At 48.1% G+C, this 23,019-nt stretch overlaps 1 protein-coding gene across 1 annotated transcript in view; it reads right to left on the bottom strand.

The window, feature by feature from the left end:
- Positions 1-10,341: 10,341 nt before the first annotated feature.
- The window catches only part of LOC139276896 (PHD finger protein 20-like), a 60,879-nt gene continuing 48,201 nt past the window's right edge, over positions 10,342-23,019 (bottom strand). The window contains exons 17-21 of the mRNA XM_070894892.1: positions 22,489-22,588; positions 21,216-21,411; positions 19,308-19,728; positions 12,019-12,211; positions 10,342-11,005 (exon numbers count right to left, since the gene is read on the bottom strand). Of these exons, the coding sequence (XP_070750993.1) occupies positions 10,863-11,005; positions 12,019-12,211; positions 19,308-19,728; positions 21,216-21,411; positions 22,489-22,588 (1,053 nt within the window). The 3' untranslated portion in view covers positions 10,342-10,862. The remainder of the gene's footprint in view (positions 11,006-12,018; positions 12,212-19,307; positions 19,729-21,215; positions 21,412-22,488; positions 22,589-23,019) is intronic.

Here is a 23,019-nt window from a genome sequence, read left to right as displayed (position 1 = left end):
GAGCAGGAGTAGGCCATATGGCCCTACAAGCCAACTCCACCATTTAATAAGATCATGGCTGATCTTCGACCTCAATTCCACTTCCCTGCCATATCTCCCTTGAATGTATCTATCTCAGCCTTGAATATACTCAACGACTGAGCATCCACAGCCCTGGGTTAGAGAATTCCAAAGATTTGAGTGAAGAAATTTTTTCTCAGTCCTAAATGGCCGACCCCTTATCCTGAGACTATGACCCCCGTGTTCTTGACTCTGTAAGTGAGACTCAAATCACACAGCAAGTCACCTCATTTCATCCACCTCTGAGCAGCCAGCCTAACAAAAAGTAGCTTGAGCAGTCTCAATTGGGCACTGATACATGGCAAGTCCAAAGGATTGTGTGAAGTCTCTTAGGCGGTCCCTCATAATAGAAACATAGAAAATAGGTGCAGGAGTAGGCCATTCGGCCCTTCTAGCCTGCACCGCCATTCAATGAGTTCATGGCTGAACATTCAACTTCAGTACCCCATTCCTGCTTTCTCACCATACCCCTTGATTCCCCTAGTAGTAAGGACTACATCTAACTCCTTTTTGAATATATTTAGTGAATTGGCCTCAACAACTTTCTGTGGTAGAGAATTCCACAGGTTCACCACTCTCTGGGTGAAGAAATTCCTCCTCATCTCAGTCCTAAATGGCTTCCCCCTTATCCTTAGACTGTGTCCCCTGGTTCTGGACTTCCCCAACATTGGGAACATTCTTCCTGCATCTAACCTGTCTAACCCAGTCAGAATTTTAAACGTTTCTATGAGGTCCCCTCTCATTCTTCTGAACTCCAGTGAATACAAGCCCAGTTGATCCAATCTTTCTTGATAGGTCAGTCCCGCCATCCCGGGAATCAGTCTGGTGAACCTTCGCTGCACTCCCTCAATAGCAAGAATGTCCTTCCTCAGGTTAGGAGACCAAAACTGTACACAATACTCCAGGTGTGGCCTCACCAAGGCCCTGTACAATTGTAGCAACACCTCCCTGCCCTTGTACTCAAATCCCCTCGCTATGAAGGCCAACATGCCATTTGCTTTCTTAACCGCCTGCTGTACCTGCATGCCAACCTTCAATGACTGATGTACCATGACACCCAGGTCTCGTTGCACCTCTCCTTTTCCTAATCTGTCACCATTCAGATAATAGTCTGTCTCTCTGTTTTTACCACCAAAGTGGATAACCTCACATTTATCCACATTATACTTCATCTGCCATGCATTTGCCCACTCACCTAACCTATCCAAGTCGCTCTGCAGCCTCATAGAATCCTCCTTGCAGCTCACACTGCCACCCAACTTAGTGTCATCCGCAAATTTGGAGATACTACATTTAATCCCCTCGTCTAAATCAGGATGACTTGCTTCCACCCCAAACAGGGATGAGTTCACAGATGTTTCAATGAAGGGCACAATATTCCAGGTCCCGAACTGCATATTGAAGGGTGGAAGATGCCTGTGCGTGGATTTTTTTAACGTGTGGTGGCCGTTGCACACCAGCCACCACACGGGCTTGACAGAGCTGGGTCTTGGTCCAGTGGCAAGGATTAGCCAAGACAACTGCCGATCAGCTCTGCTGCACGGACCTAGTGTGCACACATATCGCAGTGTGGGCTGGCCCCCTGGGCCCTCACCTCTTCTGGGCCTTGAAATCAAGTGTGGAGGATGACCAGGCATCCTGATCCAATGGGGGTGAATTTCCAGCTGGGTTCTACCGCTCATCCGCCATCAATTTGGAGCAAAAGCCTCACAAACTTCAGAATAAGTGGATCTTTCCTTGAAGTGGAAGAACCCTACGGAAACTCACTTCCCGTGTCGCTGCCAGGGCCACTTTCTGCTGGTGCCTCAACACTACATTATTCAGTCTATAAATAAGTCATAATCATAGAATCATTCAGCCCATCACACCTGTACTGGCTCGTTTGAAAAAGCTATTCAATTTGTCCCACTCACCATCCCCTGTAAGCTGCGTGGCTGCATCAGGGGTCCTTGGCAGTCGGATTTTCAATAGGAAAACCGCACATACATTGTATTTTGAATGGGCCGCTCAGCCCGAAAAAAAATTATAGGGAACCATTGGTCTCACTCCCCTGGTCATTCCCCATAGTCCTGCAAATATTACAAGTATTTATCCAATTCCCTTTAGGAAGTTACTATTGAATTTGTCTCCACCTTCCTTTCAAGCAGCGCATTCCAGATCATAACTAGTTGCGTTAAAAAAAACCTCATCTCCCCTCTGGCTCTTTAGTTATACATCTTAAATGTGCGTTCCCTGGATACCGACCCTCCTGCTAGTGGAGTTTCTCCCTATCCCATCAAAATTTTGCGCCTATTAAATCTCCCCTCAACCAAGAGCAACAATTCAAGCTTCTCTAGTCCCACCATTCCTGGTGCTATTCTGATAAATCTTCTCTGCACCCTCTCCGAGGTCATGGCAGCCTTCCTAAAGTGTGGCCCAGAATTGGACACAATACTCCAGCTGAGGCCGAACCAGTGATCTATAAAGGCTTACTATGACTTCCTTGCTTTTGCACTCTATACTTATATTTACAAGGCTAAGGATCCCGGACACTTAATCAAACTTGTGTACGTGAACCTCGACTCTCTGTTCTTGCACCCTCTTTAATATTGTACCATTTAGTTTATATCGCCTCTCTTCATTCTTCCCTCTAAAATACAACACTAATTAATAAAATAATTAATACTGAGGCCAAAACCCATACAAATGTGCATACTATTAGACCAACGAGGAGACCAGACTAAATTAAGTGGGAAGCAGAAAAATGTTTGATTCCCTTCCACCTACCTCATTTTTGTCTCCTTCTGTGCACCTCAAAGTCTGGTTTCATAAGACCTGGCAGCCCGCAATCTCACCTCAAAGGCACATGTGGCAGTTTTGACATGGTGACACCACCCATGATCACTTGCTATACATGACATTTGTTTCAGGACTACATCAATTTCATATAAAAGGTCCCAGGTGAAGCAAAACTACTATTTTCTGAGCAACATTTAAAAAAAAAAATCACACCCTGGTCATCTGTGGGTCGCGATAGAAAGACGTATTTATATAGCACCTGTCACGACCACCGGATGTCTCAAAGCGCTTTGCAGCCAGTGAAGTACTTTTGGAGCGTAGTCACTGTTGTAATGTAGGAAATGCGGCAGCCAACTTGCGTACAGCAAACTCCCACAAACAGCAATGTAATAATGACCAGATAATCTGTTTTTGTTATGTTGAGGGAAATATTGGCCGGGACACCGGGGATAACTCTCCTGCTCTTCTTCGAAATAGCACCATGTGATCTTTTACGTCCACCTGAGAGGGCAGACGGGGCCTTGGTTTACGCACTGCACTGGGAGTGTCAGCCTAGATTTACGTGCTCAAGTCCCTGGATTGGGACTTGAACCCACAACCTTCTGACTCAGAGACGGGGGTGCTGCCCACTGAGCCACACAGCTGACACACTGGGAGGAGGAAAGACGTAAAACCGGTAATAGAACGAGGTGTTGTTACAAATAGCGGAGGTCGACGATACATTATTGGGACAGAGTACCTTGGAGTATTACTCTGCGTCTAATCTTAGCGAGGAATGCTCGAGGCTGACAAAGAGAGCCCAAAATCGAAGGGCCCCAACCCCACCCCCCGCACTAACGGAGAGCATAAACATTCAGGGAGTAAAAAAGTGTTGTCGGGATGAAAGCTTAGTGAAAATAACTTACATTAACAAAAAAACCCATATTCTTTTTTATTATTGAAACACTAATTGGAACTTGCAACTGCTGATCAACATCACTGAACACAGAGAGAATCCACTATGCATAAGTGCACATCCAGACACAGCCATCCTGTTTAGTGCACAGTCATTGTAAACTTCAGCCAACCTGTACCCATGATGTAATATGCTTTAGTTTCCTTAGTCGTGGCTTTTGAAAAGTGAACAATTATTTTGAGTTCCAACACTTCCTTCACACAGAGTTAATTCCAGCAACAGAACCTGTGCACAGAACACAATCTAAACAGTTTCTACACAAAAACAAACTCTGTGCAAAAAGATGATCCGTGTTCCGAAAGGGCTGGGAATCGTCCAGCACCAGGGATGTGGTGGAAATGTAGGACCACAATGGAAATGTAGCAGCCCACTACATCCTTAATAAGGGGGCTCCTTTTACCTGAATTGCCAGTCCTGAAGGTGTCTCTCAGTTCTCCCTCGTTTTCTCCAATTGCTCCCCCCCCGGTCAGGGGCAACTTGCAAGAATGGGACTTTGTCTGGAAATTCTCCCAGGAGTGAGACTAACAATTGTGGGGGGGGGGGGGGGGTCTGGAATAGGGTTCCCCAGAACTAAATGGGCATGAGCAGCCCTCATAGGAACCCCCACCACAATTGAGCCTGTTCCACAACCCTCCCAAGACCCTCACCCCAAAATGCTCATTTGACATGTGCAAGAGAGCCGAACGCAGCGAGTGACAACATGCTGTTGACGTTGGGAGCCAAGCTGGATCTTGCCCATTTTCTATCAAGGACCCCTGGCTAGCAATCGGAAGCAGCAACTTTAGCTGAATGTCCTCTCTCCCCCCAGAGACTAATTGCAGTAGCTGGGCTGAGGTAGTTTGAACCAACAGGAGCCTTTAGCTCTGTATCTCAGAGTACACACACAACGTATCCATCGATGCCATATTGGGGTGCGGCGGGGAAACGGAAAGAGCTTGACCAGCACTTTTAAAACGTAAACACAGGAAGAGATAGATTTGAGCTGATCTGCAAAAACAGAAATGAGTGGGTGTACAGATATGTTGTTTTCCATAATAGTTAAACCAACACCGTTACAGCCCCAGTATGCTTGCAAGCGTAGAACTGGGTAAATTGGCTAATAAATTGCAGTTCTCAACCATCACACAGGGTTCAATCAGTTCAGTGCCGTACAGCTTGAGGTCCCACAAACACAATTCAATCCTTCTGAATCTTTTTAAAAAAAACATTGCTTAATACAGGGGACAAAGACATCCCAGACCTGTGGGCAAATGTCCAATATGAAACACGGTGCACAAGAACATAACAGGAGCAGGAGTAGGCCATTTGGCCCCTTGGGCCTGTTCCGCCATTTAATAAGATCATGGCTGATCTGATCTTGGGTTTAGCTCCACTTCCCTGCCCGCTCCCCATAACCCTCGACTCCCTTATCGTTCAAAAATCTGTCTATCTCCACCTTAAATATATTCAATGACCCAGCCTCCACAGCTCTCTGGGGCAGAGAATTACAGATTTACAACCCAGAAAGAAATTCCTCAGTTCTAAATGGGCAACCCCATAATTCTTAAACTATGCCCCCTAGTTCTAGATTCCCCCACGTGTGGAAACATCCTCTCTGCATCTACCTTGTCGAGCCCCTCAGTATCTTATATGTTTCAATAAGATCTCCTCATTCTTCTAAACTCCAATGAGTATAGGCCCAACCTTTCTTCAGAAGATTGCTCTGCACTATTTTAAGTAGTTCCTGGATCAAGACATCATTGCATACTGCCCTGGGTCTACAGAAGATCTATTCTAGTCGACCCTTCTCTTCCCCCCACCCCCCCCTCCCCCCAGGTTAAAATGGTCACCACCGCTGTGCTACCCGATTGCGTAACTCTGCGGTGCATGGTGTCTGCCACGAGACAGTCTTCACAAGCCATGCAAACAGAGCTCCTTCCAATTGCAGGACACCAGCACTACACCGCTTTTCATTTTATTTAGATGTATTTGATCAAGGTGGAGCACAGAGCTTCTATCTCACGTTACCCCTTCCTGCATTCCTTAACGAGTCAGGGTACCAGAGGACGAGAGCGTTTTTGGGTTAGGTATTGACCAGGACACACAGGAGATTCACCCAATGCCCCATACAAATTTTAAAAAAAAACAGGAAGCAGAACTAATTGAAACATCAGTGTCCTCAATGCAGAAATGGTGGCTAAAATTAGGGTCCGGGTTTGCACCAGATAGGGCTGAAACCCAAAAGCTCCTGTTGCTCCAAGAATGGGACAGATAGCAGGCCAAACCTAATAGAAAGCTCAACTCCAGAGGCCCATGGGGCTTGTGCAGTATTTTTTTTTTTACAGGTCGCGATTCATGTAGGAAGAAGCCCACTGGAATTTTCACCCCTCATCAATTCTTCACCCTCACTTGGAACGGACTTAAAAAAATGTTTTAACAGAAAACAGCTCTGGATAACACAGAGAGAAAACCTTTTTCCTCAATCCATTATTACAATTTTTTGCTTTAACAAAATCCCTCTTTTAAAAAAAAAAACCCTGAAAATATTACAGAGAGCTATGTTCAAAATGGACACTGGCCTGAGCAGGTTATTGGTGGAAATGACAAACTCACACCAACCCCCTCTCTCTGATCCCGCTATCAACAGGGAGCAAATTTGTTTAATCTCATAATTTTCCTGTGAAGCGCCTTGGGATGTTTCACTATGTTAAAGGCGCTATGTAAATACAATTTGTTGTTGTTGATAGACAATGCTACACTGAAGCGTTGTGGAAAGAAATGTGATTAAAAAAAATATTTCAAACATTATTCACAACTTTTAATTCCTACAAGTATAGTTTGAGATGGCTCCGATCAAGGTTAAAATAGTTTAGAACAATTTATCTGCTACATCACAAGTAATATCCGTAACCGATCATGGTGCGGCACCGCTGGAAGAAGGGAGATTTTTTTATTTGTTGCGATGTCACGTCACGTTAGGGTGGGCCTCGCTTCCTGGAACACCCAGGCCCAACGCCCGCTTCTGTTTGGGTCACCACCCAGTGATTCTGCAGCTTGTTTGTCCTGCCGCAAACTGCTGTACACATGCAGTGGCAACTTTGTTGTTGCTCAAAACCCGCATTGCAAAAAGGAAAACTTAAATAAAATCCTTATGTTTTTTTATACAAAAACCCCCCGAAAATGTTGCCTGTAATTTTTTTCCGGCTGTGCGGCCCCTTTAAAGGGCCTGTTCCAGAGACTGCCTCGTGCACGGTTTTCCCGACTGAAAAGCCGGCTTCGTCGGGCCTCTGAGGAGCTGCGCGGCCGTACAGCTTCCAGGCAACATCAGTCACGACCAAGACACCTGTTGGCCACTGTAATAAAGGTGACGTTAAGACTCTCGCCTAAACGCTTAGCCGATATCATCCCTTTTGAGATCACAGAGGGTGCATCACTCTAGTGGCATATGGTGCAGGACTGGCAACCTGAAAGGGCGTCGATTCAAATCCCACCGGGCCAAGTTGTCAAACAACTGAAGACAAACAAAAAGAAAAATGACAAATGGCCATGTGAACCCAATGGGTCTACTGCACGTGCTAAGCGCGTCTCCACTCCCACATCACACGGCTGGCTTGCAGGAGTGGGGATGGGCCATAAGTGTAGCACTGGCAGGGTGGCCCACGGCAAGAACAAATTAAAAACAAATGGGCTCGTGAATCAAAGTACTGACCGTGCATACTCAGTACTTGTGTCGAACATGGATCAGTCCTTCTAGGAATCTGTACTAACAAGGAATGAAGGGAAGCTAAAACCAATCTGACAAACTCCTAACTGCAAAACCCCTGTGCCTCTATCTTAGACGCGAGTGGTGTGCGCTCTTTCCCTTTGTAGGCTGCGTCTTCAGTACGTGATGGGTTACATTCCTCTGGAATATGAACTCCAGTCGCTCTAGTTAGCACGTGTAGACAGAGTTCACCGTAGAAGGCACTCGGTCACGGTCTGACACGAACAGAAGCAGTCAAGATATCCAACTTCGATATTACTGCCTTGTGCACAGGACCCAGTGTGTATGGCACACCTTGACATAGACTCTGTAAGCTGACAAACTGGATGTGCAACATATGCAACTGCACATATTAACCATGGGTGAAAATGTTATGGTAATGTGGCCAAGAAATGAGATTTCAAGGGAAAATTCCAAAAGAGTCAAGCGCAAAACTAAAAGGTACAAACCTCAGCTTGTGCTTCAAGAACCACATTTCGACATAAGAGCAATAACCTTGATTAGCTTTTTGTATTCAACAAAAAAGTTCACTTATACAAAAAGTTCACCTGGAGTCTAAACATCCAACAATTGACTGCAACAAACTAACCCAAATGGAGAGATGATCAGAGACTTTATAATGGGAAACGGATCTTTGAAAATGCTCGAGCTATTGGAATGATTCCATTAATCAGCGATTGTGTTTGCAACTTGTACTATATCCAGATACTCTCACGATCAGAGATGTTAATCAGAGTGGACTCTACTTAAGCTGTGCTCCTCGATCTCCTTCCTTGGTATTATTGTGGCAGGGGTTACCGCTTACAGGCGGGTTTGGGAGGACCCAAGCTTTCTGTCGAAATCAAGGAGCCCTAATGCGAAATCTCCTGGTCCAAGGAAGCGCTGACTGGGGCAAGTGATGGCAGAGAGTTTACACTCGGACAGTCTCTGGAATTCTGCGACGGACGTTAAGTGCAGCGGAAAGTGTGAGAGAGACTTTACCGCTTCACATTTGCACCTCCCAGTGTCTGCAGAGACCAGTCCAAGTCTGCGCACCAAACTGCACATCAAAAACACACGGAGAGCAGTTTGGGCACAGCTAAACACGGTTCTGAAGTGAAAGGAGGCCGTGCTCATTACCTGGGGAACCAGAGTGGCTTTGCGATTGGTGCGATCTTCTGTACCCTCTTAAAAACCATTCCAAAGTATTAATAACCGACATCGGATGTGTTTGTTTTTTAAATAATTGAATTTAATTAGAGAAGGGGAGACTGTGGACAGTGAGGGGAGGGGGACTTTTTAAGTTTAAAGTACCCCCCAATTTTATTATATTAAAAGTGACTCCTGCCAACGACCGGAAGCTGCACAGAAGCATACTGCGTAATTTTTAACCGGCGTTTTTCCTGCTCTCTCCCGGCATTTTTGTATCAGCCCGCTCCCACCAGGCATTTAAATATATATTTTTAAACAAACCCGCTCCAGTGACGAACAGGTAGCATGCATGCGCAGTCCGCTTCCGGTACTTTGGCAGCAATCACGTCCTTAAAAAAAAAAAGATTTAAAATCTTTTTTGATGTCATTTAAAAAAAAAGACAGTCTTTCCCCGAGACTCTCCGTCTGGTCAAGTCTTCTCACTGCCAGACTGTCCCGAGGGTGCTATTGGGAGAGGAGCCGTTGTATTGAAAGCACTGGAACTAGGTGGGGGTTCGGGCGGAGTTCAAGCTGATTCTCAGCCTACTGACGCGCCCCAATGTTACAGGCTGGCATGCAGTGGTCCCAAGATAGCAACAATTCCCTCGGCGTGAAAGCCGCCAGTAAGGCCAGTCCAGAATCGAGGGACTGCAGCGCTTTCAATGAAAAGCCAGCAATCTGAAAGAGAATGTGGTCAGGCAGCATCTGCAAAGGGAGAAGACAAGATTGATGCGTAACCCTTTTTTTTTAAAAACCGAGAAGTTACCCTGTCAGTTCAATTCTAAAAATTTCAAAACAGGGAGAGTTTTGTTAGGCAAGGGTATGGTTATGTAACCAAGGCGGGCAGATGGAGTTAAGGTACAGATCAGCCGTGAGGCACTTGAACGCACCACTCGCGTTCCTATGCCACTGGACCAAGACCTAGCTCTGTCAAGCCCGTGTGGTGGCTGGTGTGCAACGGCCAACCCACGTAAAAAAAAAAATCCACGCACAGGCATCTTCCACCCTTCAGAATGTCGTTCGGGTCCTTCATTGAAACACCTGTGAACTCGTCCTTTTTTTGATGTGGAAGCAATTCATCCTCGTTTCGAGGGACCGCCTATGAGTGGGTTGATGCTCACTGACCGGCTCTGGTTTGTAATGGAGTTCCCCGCCCACCCCCCCCCCACCCCTAGTGGCAGCTTTAGACCGTCCTTCCCAGGAATGGCTGTCCAGTCTGGCTCTGGACACAGGGTTTTTGGGCAGGCTGCCGAAAAATGTAATTGGTAAAAAAAATCTGACTCGAGCACTGATCCCCACCCCCATACACATGCTGTCGACCCTAAACCGCCCCTCCCCACCCCCCACCCCACCCCCACACACACCTCAGGGCAACGAGTGCACAATATAACTGGGAGAAACTGCTTGTGGGGAACTAAGTCGGCGAACTTGCGAGGACTGATTTAACAGATTGCAGCATTCAACCCGAAGCAGCGAGGTAAATCTGTCAGTCCCAGCCGTGCACCCGTTAAGCTCTCTGGCTCAGGAATTCTTTCCAGTTAGCTCTCCCGACTGTACTGCCAGAAAGCCACCCACCCAGCCCTGGCCAAACAAAAGCATTTGTTTTTCCTTCAATAAAAAAAAACACAAACAGATGTCAATGAAGGGATTTTACGGACACCAATAATTCTCTGCGACGCATTGGTTTTTTCTCTCTCTCTCTCTCTCTCTCTCTCGCTAAAATGCCCGGATGGTGACTCGCGTTCTCAAAAGTTCAACCACTGCTGTGTTCCGAGCGACCCAAACAAAGCAGGCCGGGGGTGTGCAGGAAGCTGAAGAATTCAGCCCGACCTCTAGCTCGTCGTCATCACCCTCCCCACCCCCGGGATCACAGCTGGGTGCGAGTGGCCCCCTCTCCAAAAGCCAGGGTATGGTATTATAAGAGGCCCCAAAAGTAGCCCAAGAACAGACAAAAAAAAAACAAATGCCAAAAAAAAAAAAAAAAAAAATAGTAACTAGAGTCTGGATTCATCGGGGTGGAACACGGAACCCCCAAGTCCCGTCCGTCCGGCACTCCGCCCGCGCACTTGTACACGACTGCGCCATCTCGGTGAGGATGGGCGGCGCCCCCTCCCCTCCACGGGGGGGTTCAAGGGTCCATGGGCCGCTCGACACATCTCACACAGGACAGCAGGAAGCGATCTGCTGCACTTTGCCGAGGTCCGCCAGGAGCTGCTTCATCCGGTGCTTGAGCTGCGGCAATCGGGTCAGCGGATCAGGGGGTTCCAGCTCACCGGAGTAGTCCAGCCAGCTCTCCAGAACTAGAAAGGGGGAAGACGGGAAACAAAGTCAAAAATGGAATCACCTGTCGCAAGTGCGTGCGTTTACCCAGAACTTCTCTCCTGCACAGCTCTCATTGACGCTCCTGCCCAGGCTTCTCCGGCAACAACTCCCCAAAACCCCCCACCACCGAGGGGGGATGAGGGCAGCGGGTGTATGGGAAATAAGTGCCAAGGGATGGTAAATCTATGGCATTCTCTGTCCCAGGGAGCTGTGGAGGCTGGGTCACTGAATATACTCCAGGTGGAGATAGATTTTTCAGCGATAAGGGAGTCGAGGGTTATGGGGAGCGGGCAGGGAAGTGGAGCTGAGCCCAGGGTCAGATCAGCCATGATCTTATTAAATGGTGCAAGCAGGCTCGAGGGGCCAAGTGGCCTACTCCTGCTCCTATTTCTTATCTTCTTAACACCAACTCACACATTGGACATATTTCTTCAACGTCGCTGGGTCAGAATTCTGCAACTCTCCACCAGTGTTCCCTCGAAACTGCTCGCTTGTGCGGCCGCACATTAATCTGAAAGATCCCACCGGCTTTTACATCGGAAATACCGCGCGTGCGCAGACATTTAAAGGGAACGCACACTGAAAGAAACAGGCCACGCAGAACAGGGCAGCTTACAGGGAACTTTGTTCCCTCCGCAACAGCACTGTGGGAGTACCTTCACTTCATGGACTGCAGCGGTTCAAGAAGGCGGCTCGCCACCACCTTCTCGAGGGAAATTAGGGATGGACAATAAACGCTGGCCTTGCCAGCGACGCCGATATCTTGAGAATAAGTTTTTAAAAAAAAAATGAATGTTCAGAGATATGTAGTTCAGTGAGCACAGGGGTGACGGGTGAACAGAACTCGGTGCGTGTTACGACACGGGCAGCAGAGTTTTGGGTGACCGCAAGGGAGACGTTGCCAAGCCTCGCTGCCCGCTCAGGCGAAAGGGGTGGGGGAGGGGCCCACCCGAGACGTTAAGCCCACAACAGACACAACCCTGGCATTTACCATCCAGCTCTCGCTCAATGAAGTCCATCCGGTGGCAGACCTCGTCCTGCGACGACTCGATGTGCGTCAGCAGGTTGACCTGCCATTGCAGCTGCGGGTCGCTGGTCCCTCCTTCATCACCTTCCTTCGAACTGCAGCTTTCCTTCTCCCGCTGTGCTTCAGGAGCCGCGTCACCGCTGCTGCTGCCGTGGACCTGAAAGGCGGCAGAACGAGCGGTTAGTGTGCCGAGTTTGTCGGCTTACAGGAGGAAAAGAAAGAGTTTCATTTATATAGCGCCTTTCACGACCACCGGACATCTCAAAGCGGCTTTACAGCCAATGAAGTACTTTTCATAATGTAGTCACTGTTGTAACGTGGGAAACGCGGCAGCCAATTTGCGCACAGCAAGCTCCCACAAGCAGCCATGTGATAATGACCCAGAGAATCTGTTTTAGTGATGTTGATGGAGGGATAAATATTGACCAGGACACCGGGGATAAGCTCCCCTGCTCTTCTTTAAAATAGTGCCACGGGACTTTTACATCCACCTGAGAGAGCAGACATTTAACGCCTCATCCGAAAGACAGTGCAGCTCCCCCTCAGCACTGCATTGGAGTGTCAGCCTAGATTTATGTGCTCAAGTCTCTGGAGTGGGACTTGAACCCTCAACCTTCTGACTCAGAGGCGAGAGTGCTACCCACTGAGCCACAGCTGATGAGCGAAGGAAATAAGACAGACCAAGTCCTGCTACACGTCCTTGTTATGAGTGAGGAGGGGAGAAGGGAACGGAGCATGTTGTTTTCCTCCTTCAATTTTCTCCCTCCCGTTTCTGAAGCTGCTGACTCAAGTCTGCGGGACAGTTCCACAGGACACCCTGCAGTTGCTCACTCACAGACGCAGCACGTACAGCACAGAAACAGTCCATTCGGCCCAACAGGTTCATGTCGGGGTTTGTGCTCCACACGAGTCTCCTCCCACCTTACTTCATCCAACCTCCTAGTCACATTTACAGCGCAGGAGGCCGCCATTCAGCCCATCGTTCCTGTGCAGGCTCCTTGGTATACCATAAGTCCCACTCCCCTACTCATTCCCCATAGCCCTGCCATTTTTTTCCCTTCAAGTGTTTATCCAATTTCCTTTTGAAAGTTACTATTGAAGCTGCTTCCACCGCCCTCGCAATGGTTATTCAGCATCTACGGGCCTAGACGCAAGCGTCAGGAAGGGCTTCGAAGCAAAGCTTGACCTGGACCGCGACACAAATGGTCCTTTCCAGTAGGCGTCACTGGATAACAAGCAGGAGCGGGAATCCTGGCTGATTGTCCCCACCCCCACTTCATTCCAGCGACAAATTGTAGTACCCCCTGCTACAGGGAGGGGTCTCTGACCCTGCCTCAGCTCATGTGTTGCTGAAACCCTCATCCGTGCCTTTGTTCCCGCTATACTCGGCTATTCCATCGCTCTCCTGGATAGCCTCTCATCTTCAACTCTCCGAAAAACTTGAGCTCACCCAAAACTCTGCTCACACCAAGTCCCGTTCACCCATCACCCACAGTGCCTCGATTTTAAAAACTCTCATCCTGGCTTTCAAATCCCTCCATGGCTTCGCCCCTTTCTAATCTCCTCCAAGATTTTTGCGCTCCTCCAATTCTGGCCTCCTGCCCATCTCCGATTTTCATCACTCCACCATTGGTAGCCGTGCCTTCAGTGGTCAAGGCCCTAAGCTCAAGAATCCCCTCCTTAAACCTCTCTGCCTCTTTCGCTCTCTTTCCCCTCGTTTAAAACGCTCCTTAAAACCTACATCTTAATATCTCCTTATGTGGCTCGGTGACAAACTTTGTTTGATAACCTTCCTGTGAAGGTGCCTGGGACAATTTACTAGGTTAACGGTGCTCTATAAACGCACGGTGTTGTTGTTATCACTGAGATCAGCCTGGATGTGTCTGGCTCTGCTACGCAGTCCCTTCATGAACTAAGACACCAGTCAGCAATTCTGCACCAGGGCACGACAAAGCTCACAGGCGAGCAGCTGGCACCAGAACTGCGGTGACACATCAGACTCGAGTGGGACAAGTGCCTCTGTGAGCTGGGATTTGAAGATGTGGTCTTTCACTGCAGACCATGCCAACCTACTGCAAAATAGGGACATGACTCGTTAGTGCAGTAGGCAGCGCGTCAAATCTCATAATCTGAAGGTCAAGAGTTCGATCCTCACACAGGGCACACATTTTATAGGAAGCTGCATTTACAGAATCGGCTGAGAAGAGACAAAAGGGTCTCCAAAACCCCGCTGGGGTCATCTCCAACTCGTTGTATCGGCAGGTTTAATCTCCTGTTCCATGATCAGTGATTACTTCAGCCTTTGAGTATATTCAAGACAGAGGTCGATAGATTTTTGGATATTAAGGGATTCAAGGGATATGGGGACAGTGCAGGAAGATAGAGTTGAGGTAGAAGATCAGCCATGTTATTGAATGGCAGAGCAGGCTCGAGGGGCCGAATGGCCTACTGCTGCTCCTAATTCTTATGTTCTAAAACGATCAATCTCTTACTTCTTTAAATGGCAAAGAGCAGCTTTCTGTAAAAGGCATATTGATCTGAAATCACTGCAGATTCACTAAGTCCGCATTGACAAATTTGTTGGCGAACTTTTCTTTCACGGAGGAAGATTTTTTTTTAAAACGAGGATTGCTGAGATGCTATTTTAGGTGCTGCTCCCTTTGAACTAGTTAATAAACAAGTCAATTAAAATTTGATGACAAAAATCACCCAATTCAGTGCGTCTGCCGTCAATGTATTGAAAATTTTGCTTGCGGCAGATGCCAAGTTATTTGATTTTCCAGCTTACTCCAATCTCCTGAAGTGATGAGATTACAGGAGTTGCTGATCTAGCCAAATGAATCTCAGATTTATTGTCCCAAAACTCTGTCAGCGAAACATTTACTTGATGTATGTGTACTTGCACCAAGTCCCATTCACTCATCACTCCCTATGCTCGCTGATCTACAGTGGCTTCCGCTCCATCTTCGCCTCCATTTTCAAATTCTCGTCATTTTCAAATCCATCCATGGTCTCACCCCTCCCTATCTCTCTAACCTCCTCCAGCCCTACAACTCTCAGATCTCCAATTCCTCCAATTCTGGCCTCCTGTGCATCCCTGATTATAATCACTCCTCCATTGGCAGCCATGTCTTCAGCTGCCTGGGCCCCGAGCTCTGGAATTCTCTCCCTAAACCTCTCTGCCTCCATCTCCTCCTTTAATATGCTCCTTAAAACCTACCTCTTTTGACCAAGCTTTTGGTCACCTGCCCTAATTTCTCCTTATTTGCCTCGGTGTCAAATTCTCTTTGCTAACACTCCTGTGAAACGCCTTGGGACCTTTTATTGCATTAAAGTCGCTATATAAATGCAAGGTGTTATAAGCAGGTTGATTCAACAATTTCTCCAGAGCTCCCTCTGGTGGCCGTGCTGGTAAATGCACTGCCCAGGATGGGACTGGGCCGCACAGACCAGGAAGATCCTGGCCTTGATCTCTGGCCTGTGCACCGACCAGCACACCTCCTCTGGGCCTCAGTGGGAGCTAGAACTGGCCTCAGTTCACCTGCAGAGGGGGACGGGGAAGCAAAATCAGCCAGGAGTCCCACCCCTGATTGCGATCCAGTGACCGCCCCCGTCCCAGAAGGAGCGTTTGTGTAGACATCGGCCCAGAATTTCCTGTGGCAGGGCAACGTGCAAGAAATCGTGACATGTAAGAAATAACTTGAGACCAAAAAGTCTCTTCAGATTGGTGTTGGAATTGAAGATTCATTCCATGGTACAATACCTAAAGCTACTTGAACAGCGCGAACATAAACAACTGATAACGGGCAGCTCCAAACATCTGAAGGCCAAGAATGGCATGTCAGACTCCAACCTTGGGAAGATAAACAGGAACAGCATATGCATAGGAGGATTTCACCTAAGAGTTGAGACAAAGAACTCGACATATCGGTTAAATGGTCCTATCCATATCCAACACCAGGCCCACCCTAAAAAGAGAATAAAAGAAAGTCCTATAAGATGTTTTGGGGCAGACGGCAAAGATAAGAACGGTTCGTGGCACCAGCCATCTGTCTGATCGGGACCAATACCAGCTCCTTGTCACGGTCATATGTCTACTATGTCTATCCTGATCGTGTGTTGTGTATGACTATATTTTAACTACCGCTCCCCCTTAATAAAATGCCTTGTATCTTTGAGGATATAACAAGCATGGTGGATAGAGGTGTACCGATGGATGTGCGGTGTATTTAGATTTTCAAAAGGCATTCGATAAGGTGCCACACAAAAGGTTACTGCAGAAGATAAAGGTACGCGGAGTCAGAGGAAATGTATTAGCATGGATCGAGAATTGGCTGGCGAACAGAAAGCAGAGAGTCGGGATAAATGGGTCCTTTTCCGGTTGGAAATCGGTGGTTAGTGGTGTGCCACAGGGATCGGTGCTGGGACCACAACTGTTTACAATATACATAGATGACCTGGAAGAGGGGACAGAGTGTAGTGTAACAAAATTTGCAGATGACACAAAGATTAGTGGGAAAGCGGGTTGTGTAGAGGACACAGAGAGGTTGCAAAGAGATTTAGATAGGTTAAGCGAATGGGCTAAGGTTTGGCAGATTGAATACAATGTCGGAAAGTGTGAGGTCATCCACCTTGGAAAAAAAACAGTAAAAGGGAATATTATTTGAATGGGGAGAAATTACAACATGCTGCGGTGCAGAGGGACCTGGGGGTCCTTGTGCATGAATCCCAAAAAGTTAGTTTGCAGGTGCAGCAGGTAATCAGGAAGGCGAATGGAATGTTGGCCTTCATTGCGAGAGGGATGGAGTACAAAACAGGGAGGTCCTGCTGCAACTGTACAGGGTATTGGTGAGGCCGCACCTGGAGTACTGCGTGCAGTTTTGGTCACCTTACTTAAGGAAGGATATACTAGCTTTGGAGGGGGTACAGAGACGATTCACTCGGCTGATTCCGGAGATGAGGGGGTTACCTTATGATAGATTGAGTAGACTGGGTCTTTACTCGTTGGAGTTCAGAAGGATGAGGGGGGATCTTATAGAAACATTTAAAATAATGAAAGGGATAGATAAGATAGAGGCAGAGAGGTTGTTTCCACTGGTCGGGTAGACTAGAACTAGGGGGCACAGCCTCAAAATACGAGGGAGCCAATTTAAAACCGAGTTGAGAAGGAATTTCTTCTCCCAGAGGGTTGTGAATCTGTGGAATTCTCTGCCCAAGGAAGCAGTTGAGGCTAGCTCATTGAATGTATTCAAATCACAGATAGATAGATTTTTAACCAATAAGGGAATTAAGGGTTACGGGGAGCGGGCGGGTAAGTGGAGCCGAGTCCATGGCCAGATCAGCCATGGTCTTGTTGAACGGTGGGGCAGGCTCGAGGGGCTAGATGGCCTACTCCTGTTCCTTGTTCTTATGTTCTTATGTTATGTTCTAGATCCTTAGGAGATGGGGAGAAATTTCTTCTCAGAGGGTTGTAAATCTATGGAAATTCTCTACCCCAGGGAACTGTGGAGGCTGGGTCATTGAATATACTTAAGGCGGGGATAGACAGATTTTTGAGCGATAAGGGAGTTATGGGGAGCGGGCAGAGAAGTGGAGCTGAGCCCATGATCAAATCAGCCATGATCTTATTGAATGGCGGAGCAGGCTCGAGGGGCCAAATGGCCGACTCCTGCTCCTATTTCTTAGGCTCTCATGTACTTTGGGTATGTGCATGCGACCAGTGATCCTATCTCACAAACGGACGGCACCCACTGTTATAGTTGGACATTCCCTTTCAATGTCGTGGGTATTTCGCGGCACAACTTGCCGGGAGTGGGAGATGGAACGAGCGCGGCGCCCTCTATGGGGCATCAGGGATTTGAATGATCGGGTCAAGCAACTGTGTGTCTCCTCAACCAATCAGAGTGAAGGATGGTGAAATCAACAGCGCAAGGACTGAGCAGGAAGGGTAAGCTAGAGGGGGTGAATATCAATTGCCAAATCAAGTACAGAAAGAAAGAGAGAATCATAGATTGTATTAAGAGAGAGTAAAAAGACTAAAAGGAAAAAGTATTTTTTAAACAATTTTAAATGTATTTTAAAAAATCTCCCAATAATTAAAACTTGAAGGAATAAGACTCCAGAATTAATCGTCAGTGCCAGAGGGGTTGGCTGGCAGTAATTAACAGTTATCACATTGTTAAAAGATACTTTGAGTGAAATGACTTGATTTAACTTTGTGTGGCGAGTTTAGTCCGTGTCTACAGTGCAGGTACAGGAATCTCACGCTGCTCAATGCTTTTGAATGGGGAGCCGGAGAGCGAGATACCGTTTTTGTGACGCTAACGGCAGAGCAGCGCATCTCTGACAGCAACTATTCGATTCAACTGCGCCAATGCCCTCGCCTGAAGTTGCTGTGGCATTTCCGCATCAACCAGATCAGCCATGATCTTACTGAATGGCGGAGCAGGCTCGAGGGGCCAAATGGCCTGTTCCTGCTCCTATTTCTTATGTTCTTATAACGGCCAGCGTCGTTAGCCTCACCGTTATTTTGACAGCAATATTTGGACCATCGAATAAGGACAGGATAGTGGTCAGCTGTGTAGCCCAACCCGCCCCCCACCATAACAGATAGCCCACTGATTTACAGCACAGGGACAGGCCATTTGGCCCAACAGGTCCGTGCCGGTGTTTATGCTCCACTCGAGCCTCCTCCCACCCCCAATTCATCTCACCCCATCAGCACAACCTTCTACTCCTTTCTCCCTCATGTGTTTATCCAGTTTCCCCTTAAATGCATCTATACTATTCGCCTCAACCACTCCCTGTGGTAGCGAGTTCCACATTCTCACCACTCTCTGGGTAAAGAAGTTTCTCCTGAATCGTTTACTGGATTTATTGGTGACTGTCTTATATTGACGGCCCTTTGGTCACAAAGAAATTGTACACAATACTCCAGCTGAGACCTAACCAGTGATTTTTAACGGTTTAGCATAGCTTCCTTGTTTTTGTATTCAATGTCCCTCTTCACAAAGCCAAGCATCCCATGCGCTTTCTTAACTGCCTCAGTGAGCAACTTGCCCTGCCACCTTCAAGGATGTGTGAATATGCACCTCACCACCCCCCACTCAACACTGATGGTCGACAATCCACTTCACTGTAAACATCACAATCATTTCACTCAGGGTTGCCTATAGCTGGCGGAGAAAGGCTTTTAGTGGAACATCACACGCATCTGTCCCTGGATACGCACAGCTGCGCGGTGAATCACTGACCTTGCAGTGACTGGCTTGTTCTCGGTGGAGGTCAAGATCCGACCGGCCTGAGTCTTCGTCGATGTTCCTCCCGAACCTCTCGGCCAGCGTCTCGTCCCCGTTCTCCCTCATCCGCCCGATCCCTTCGTCCAGCGTGGAGTTCCTGGTCTCCACCACCAGCCTCTGCTCCGCGGCGGGGTAGTAGGCCCGAGGCTTCTGGTAACAGTGTTCGCTGGTGATGTAGGACTCCTCGATCACCGGGACCCGGCTCTGCCGCTCGGCCGTGCCGTTCTGTGCCCTGCACTGCGTGCTCGCGCTGGTGCTCACCCCGCTGTTGCTGTCCTCACTGGGCGCGCTCGGCCTCTCCCGCATCTTCTCGATGATGGTGGAGGAAACTCTCCAGGGCTTACACCACAGCTTCAGGTCCGGTTGGTCTTTATTCCTGGGAGGGGGGGGGGGGGGGAGGACAGATTGCACAGCAGGTCAGCATCATCTGAAGCATTGGGAAAATAGGCACTCTGTTAATTTGTTTTCTGATCATCAGGGGTGGGGGAAGGTTAGTGTTGGCGGGAAGGGAACTCTTGGTCCCAATAATGCGCCTCAGCCCCAACATCAGAAGAGCGCCCCCTGCTGCATCGGTGTAGGAATCTTTGCCAATTCCCAAAGCAACCAATCCTCTGTGTAATCGCCAAGAGGGCTGTTTTCAGCTGTGGGCCCATGCCCATCAGGAACCATTTCACAGCTCGTAGAAAGAGGTAACTTTCACTGCTTCAGTCTGGGCCGATGTCGAAGAGACAAAGGACCAAAAGATTGGATAGGCTGGGGTTGTTTTCTTTGGAACAGAGGAGATTGAGGGGAGACCTTATTGAAATGTATAAAATTATGAGGGGCCTAGATAGAGTGGATCGGAAGGACCAATTTCCCTTGGAACTCACTGCCTGAAAGGGTGGTCGGGGCAGAAACCCTCACCGCATTTAAAAAGTACTTGGATGTGCACTTGAAGTGCCGTAACCTGCAGGGCTACAGACCTAGAGCTGGAAAGTGGGAATAGGCTGGCGGGGACATGCTGGGCCGAAATGGCCTCCTTCTGTGCTGTAAATTTCAATGATTCTATGACCAGTCCCTAACCCACTGCACCACTCAGCTCTCATTAGCACATAAAACGCTGAATGTACTTTTTGCCCAATTGGCTAATTGCAGTACGTAACAGAATAAAGCCAGGCAGACCAGGAACATAAGAATTTGGAGCAGGAGTGGGCCATTCGGCCCCTTGAGATCATGGCTGATCTCCTATCACAACTCCACTTTCCCATCCAATCCCCATATCCCATGATTCCCTAGAGTCCAACAATCTAGCGATCTCAGGCGTGAATATACAGCGTCCACAACCCTTCGGGGTAGAGAATGCCAAAGATACACAACCTTCTGAGTGAAGAAATTCCTCCTCATCTCAGTCTTCAATGGAGGTACATTTACCTGCCGAACTACCAGAAGAGGCCATTTTCAAACTAAGCAACTTTAGCTAAACATACATTTGGATCTATTTGTCCGAGAGGGCGCAGGTTTAAAAAAAAAAAAAATATATATATACACCGCTGTACCCCATGGCAATACTAAGCTTTACAATGGAGTCTCCCCATCACCAGTCCCTGGGCTGTTCCCAATCATCTTCCAAAGTGGCTCTCGAGCACAATGCTAGAAAAGCACAGGACCTTTCCCTTTCCCGATTTTCCCCACTTGGTGAGGCAACACTTAACTCCCATCCAGCACCTTCCCCATCCCCATTGCACAGTTGGGATCAGGAATCTGTTGCGGTCAAATACTCTGGGCAATAAATTCCTGCCCTATCCCTGGCTGGTGCAACGCACGAGACCACTGACGGGATGGACCCTTTGACTGAATGTTGAAGCCATCGGTGCTCTAACTTACTGTAGTATGTATATCTTCAGCTGCAGCCCGTGTAGTACCTCAATCACCCTGTGCACGTCTCCCAGTAGCTGGTGTGTTGAAACTATCTTGCCGCTGTTCTGGTGAGAATAATTCTCTTTGAGAAAGGTTAGGCCGTGCATGTGGCCATTGCTCAGCCACTCCTTGTCGTACCAGTATCGAGAACTCAAACGTTGATCTGTGGCAGAAACAACAGATCCATCAACTGCTGCTCATCAAAAATGAGGGACAATAAAAGCCAAGAACTGAACATTTCCTTACTCTCATTTCCGCACCAGAAAGGTTGGGTGTACAGTAAAACCCTTAACGCTCAACTACATTGACAGAGAGTCGATCCATTATCTGCATCAGCCGTGGCTCAGTGGGTAGCCCGTCAAAAGGTTGTGGGTTCAAGTCCTGTTCCAGACACTTGGGAGCACAAAAATCCAGGCGGACACACCAGTGCTGAGGGAGTGCAGCACTGTCGGAGGTTCCGAATTGCTCGAGACTTTAAACCGAGGCCCTCGCCTGCTCTCTCAGGTGGATAGAAGAGATCCTGCGGCCACTATTGGAAGAGCAGGGTGATGTACCCCCGGAGTCCTGGGCCAACGTTTATCCCATAACCAACACGGATCACACAAAACGCAGTAATTCGTCCCGCTCTAGTGATCCTTTCTGGAAGGTTTGCGGATGCCGAATGAGGGCAGGACTAGACCCCGCTCCGAAGGTCCATCCACGTGTGAAGGACGGCCACTTGAGTGACAGTCTGAGGGCTGTTAGTACTCATGGAATCATGCCCTTCTGCACCAGATGCAGTTTTTTCCTCACGGGTACCGAGCAAGTGAAGCCAATGGGGCAATTCGTCCTCCGGTCATGAAAGGCGCTATATAAATGCAAGTCCTTTTCTTTTCCTTCTTAATAAACAATGTTCAGGTGAACGTTAAAGATCCCATGTCACTGTCTGAAGAGGGAACAGGAAGTTCCCCTGGCCTACCATCTCTGGCCCACCATTAGCACCTGAGCCGTTAGCCACCCAGACCCCATGCTCTAGAATTCCTTTCCTGTACCCCAACCCCCCCCCTCAACCAATGCCACCACAACAGGTGGCCCGGTCATTCATTACTGAGATGGGTGCGAAGGGTCGCTATGTCTCCCTCTGTAACGACCACCATTCCAATTCAGAGTGTGATCACTGCACCCAAACCTATGGGATATCGCTGAGCAACACCATCTATAAATCGTGCCACATTCGCATCCTCTTCTGCCCGGCACTCACCTGGTGGATCGCGACAAATGTAGCAAGTGTAGGTCTCCGGTACGCTATCCTCCAGCAAGCCCATGCACACACCATGCTGCCAGCACAGACACTCCTCACACTGCCATAGAAGAGATTAAAAAACATAAATAAAGAGTTTTTCAGTGACTGCGGAGAGTGTTCAGGACAGATTCAATTATACCTCAAACATATATATGATGAGCAGAGAGTTTGGGAACACTTAACATAATAATTTTAAAAATTGTTTGATTCCATCCGAGCAGACAGGGATTAACAGGGTAGATGCAGGGAGGATGTTTCCTCTGGCTAGGGAGTCCAGAACCAGGGGTCACAGTCTCAGAGTAAGGGGTCAGCCATTTAGGACTAAGATGAGGAGAAATTTCTTCTGAGGGTGGTAAATCTGTGGAATTCTCTGCCCCAGAGAGCTGTGGAGGCTGGGTCACTGAATATATTTAAGGTGGAGATAGACAGATTTTTGGACAATAAGGGAGTCAAGGGTTATGGGGAGAGGGCAGGGAGGTGGAGCTGAGC

This window comes from Pristiophorus japonicus, chromosome 12 (genome assembly GCF_044704955.1).
Source record: "Pristiophorus japonicus isolate sPriJap1 chromosome 12, sPriJap1.hap1, whole genome shotgun sequence".
Lineage (NCBI taxonomy): Eukaryota > Metazoa > Chordata > Chondrichthyes > Pristiophoridae > Pristiophorus > Pristiophorus japonicus.
Note: the sequence above shows the minus strand (reverse complement) of the source record. Positions and strands in the feature narration are given on the sequence as shown.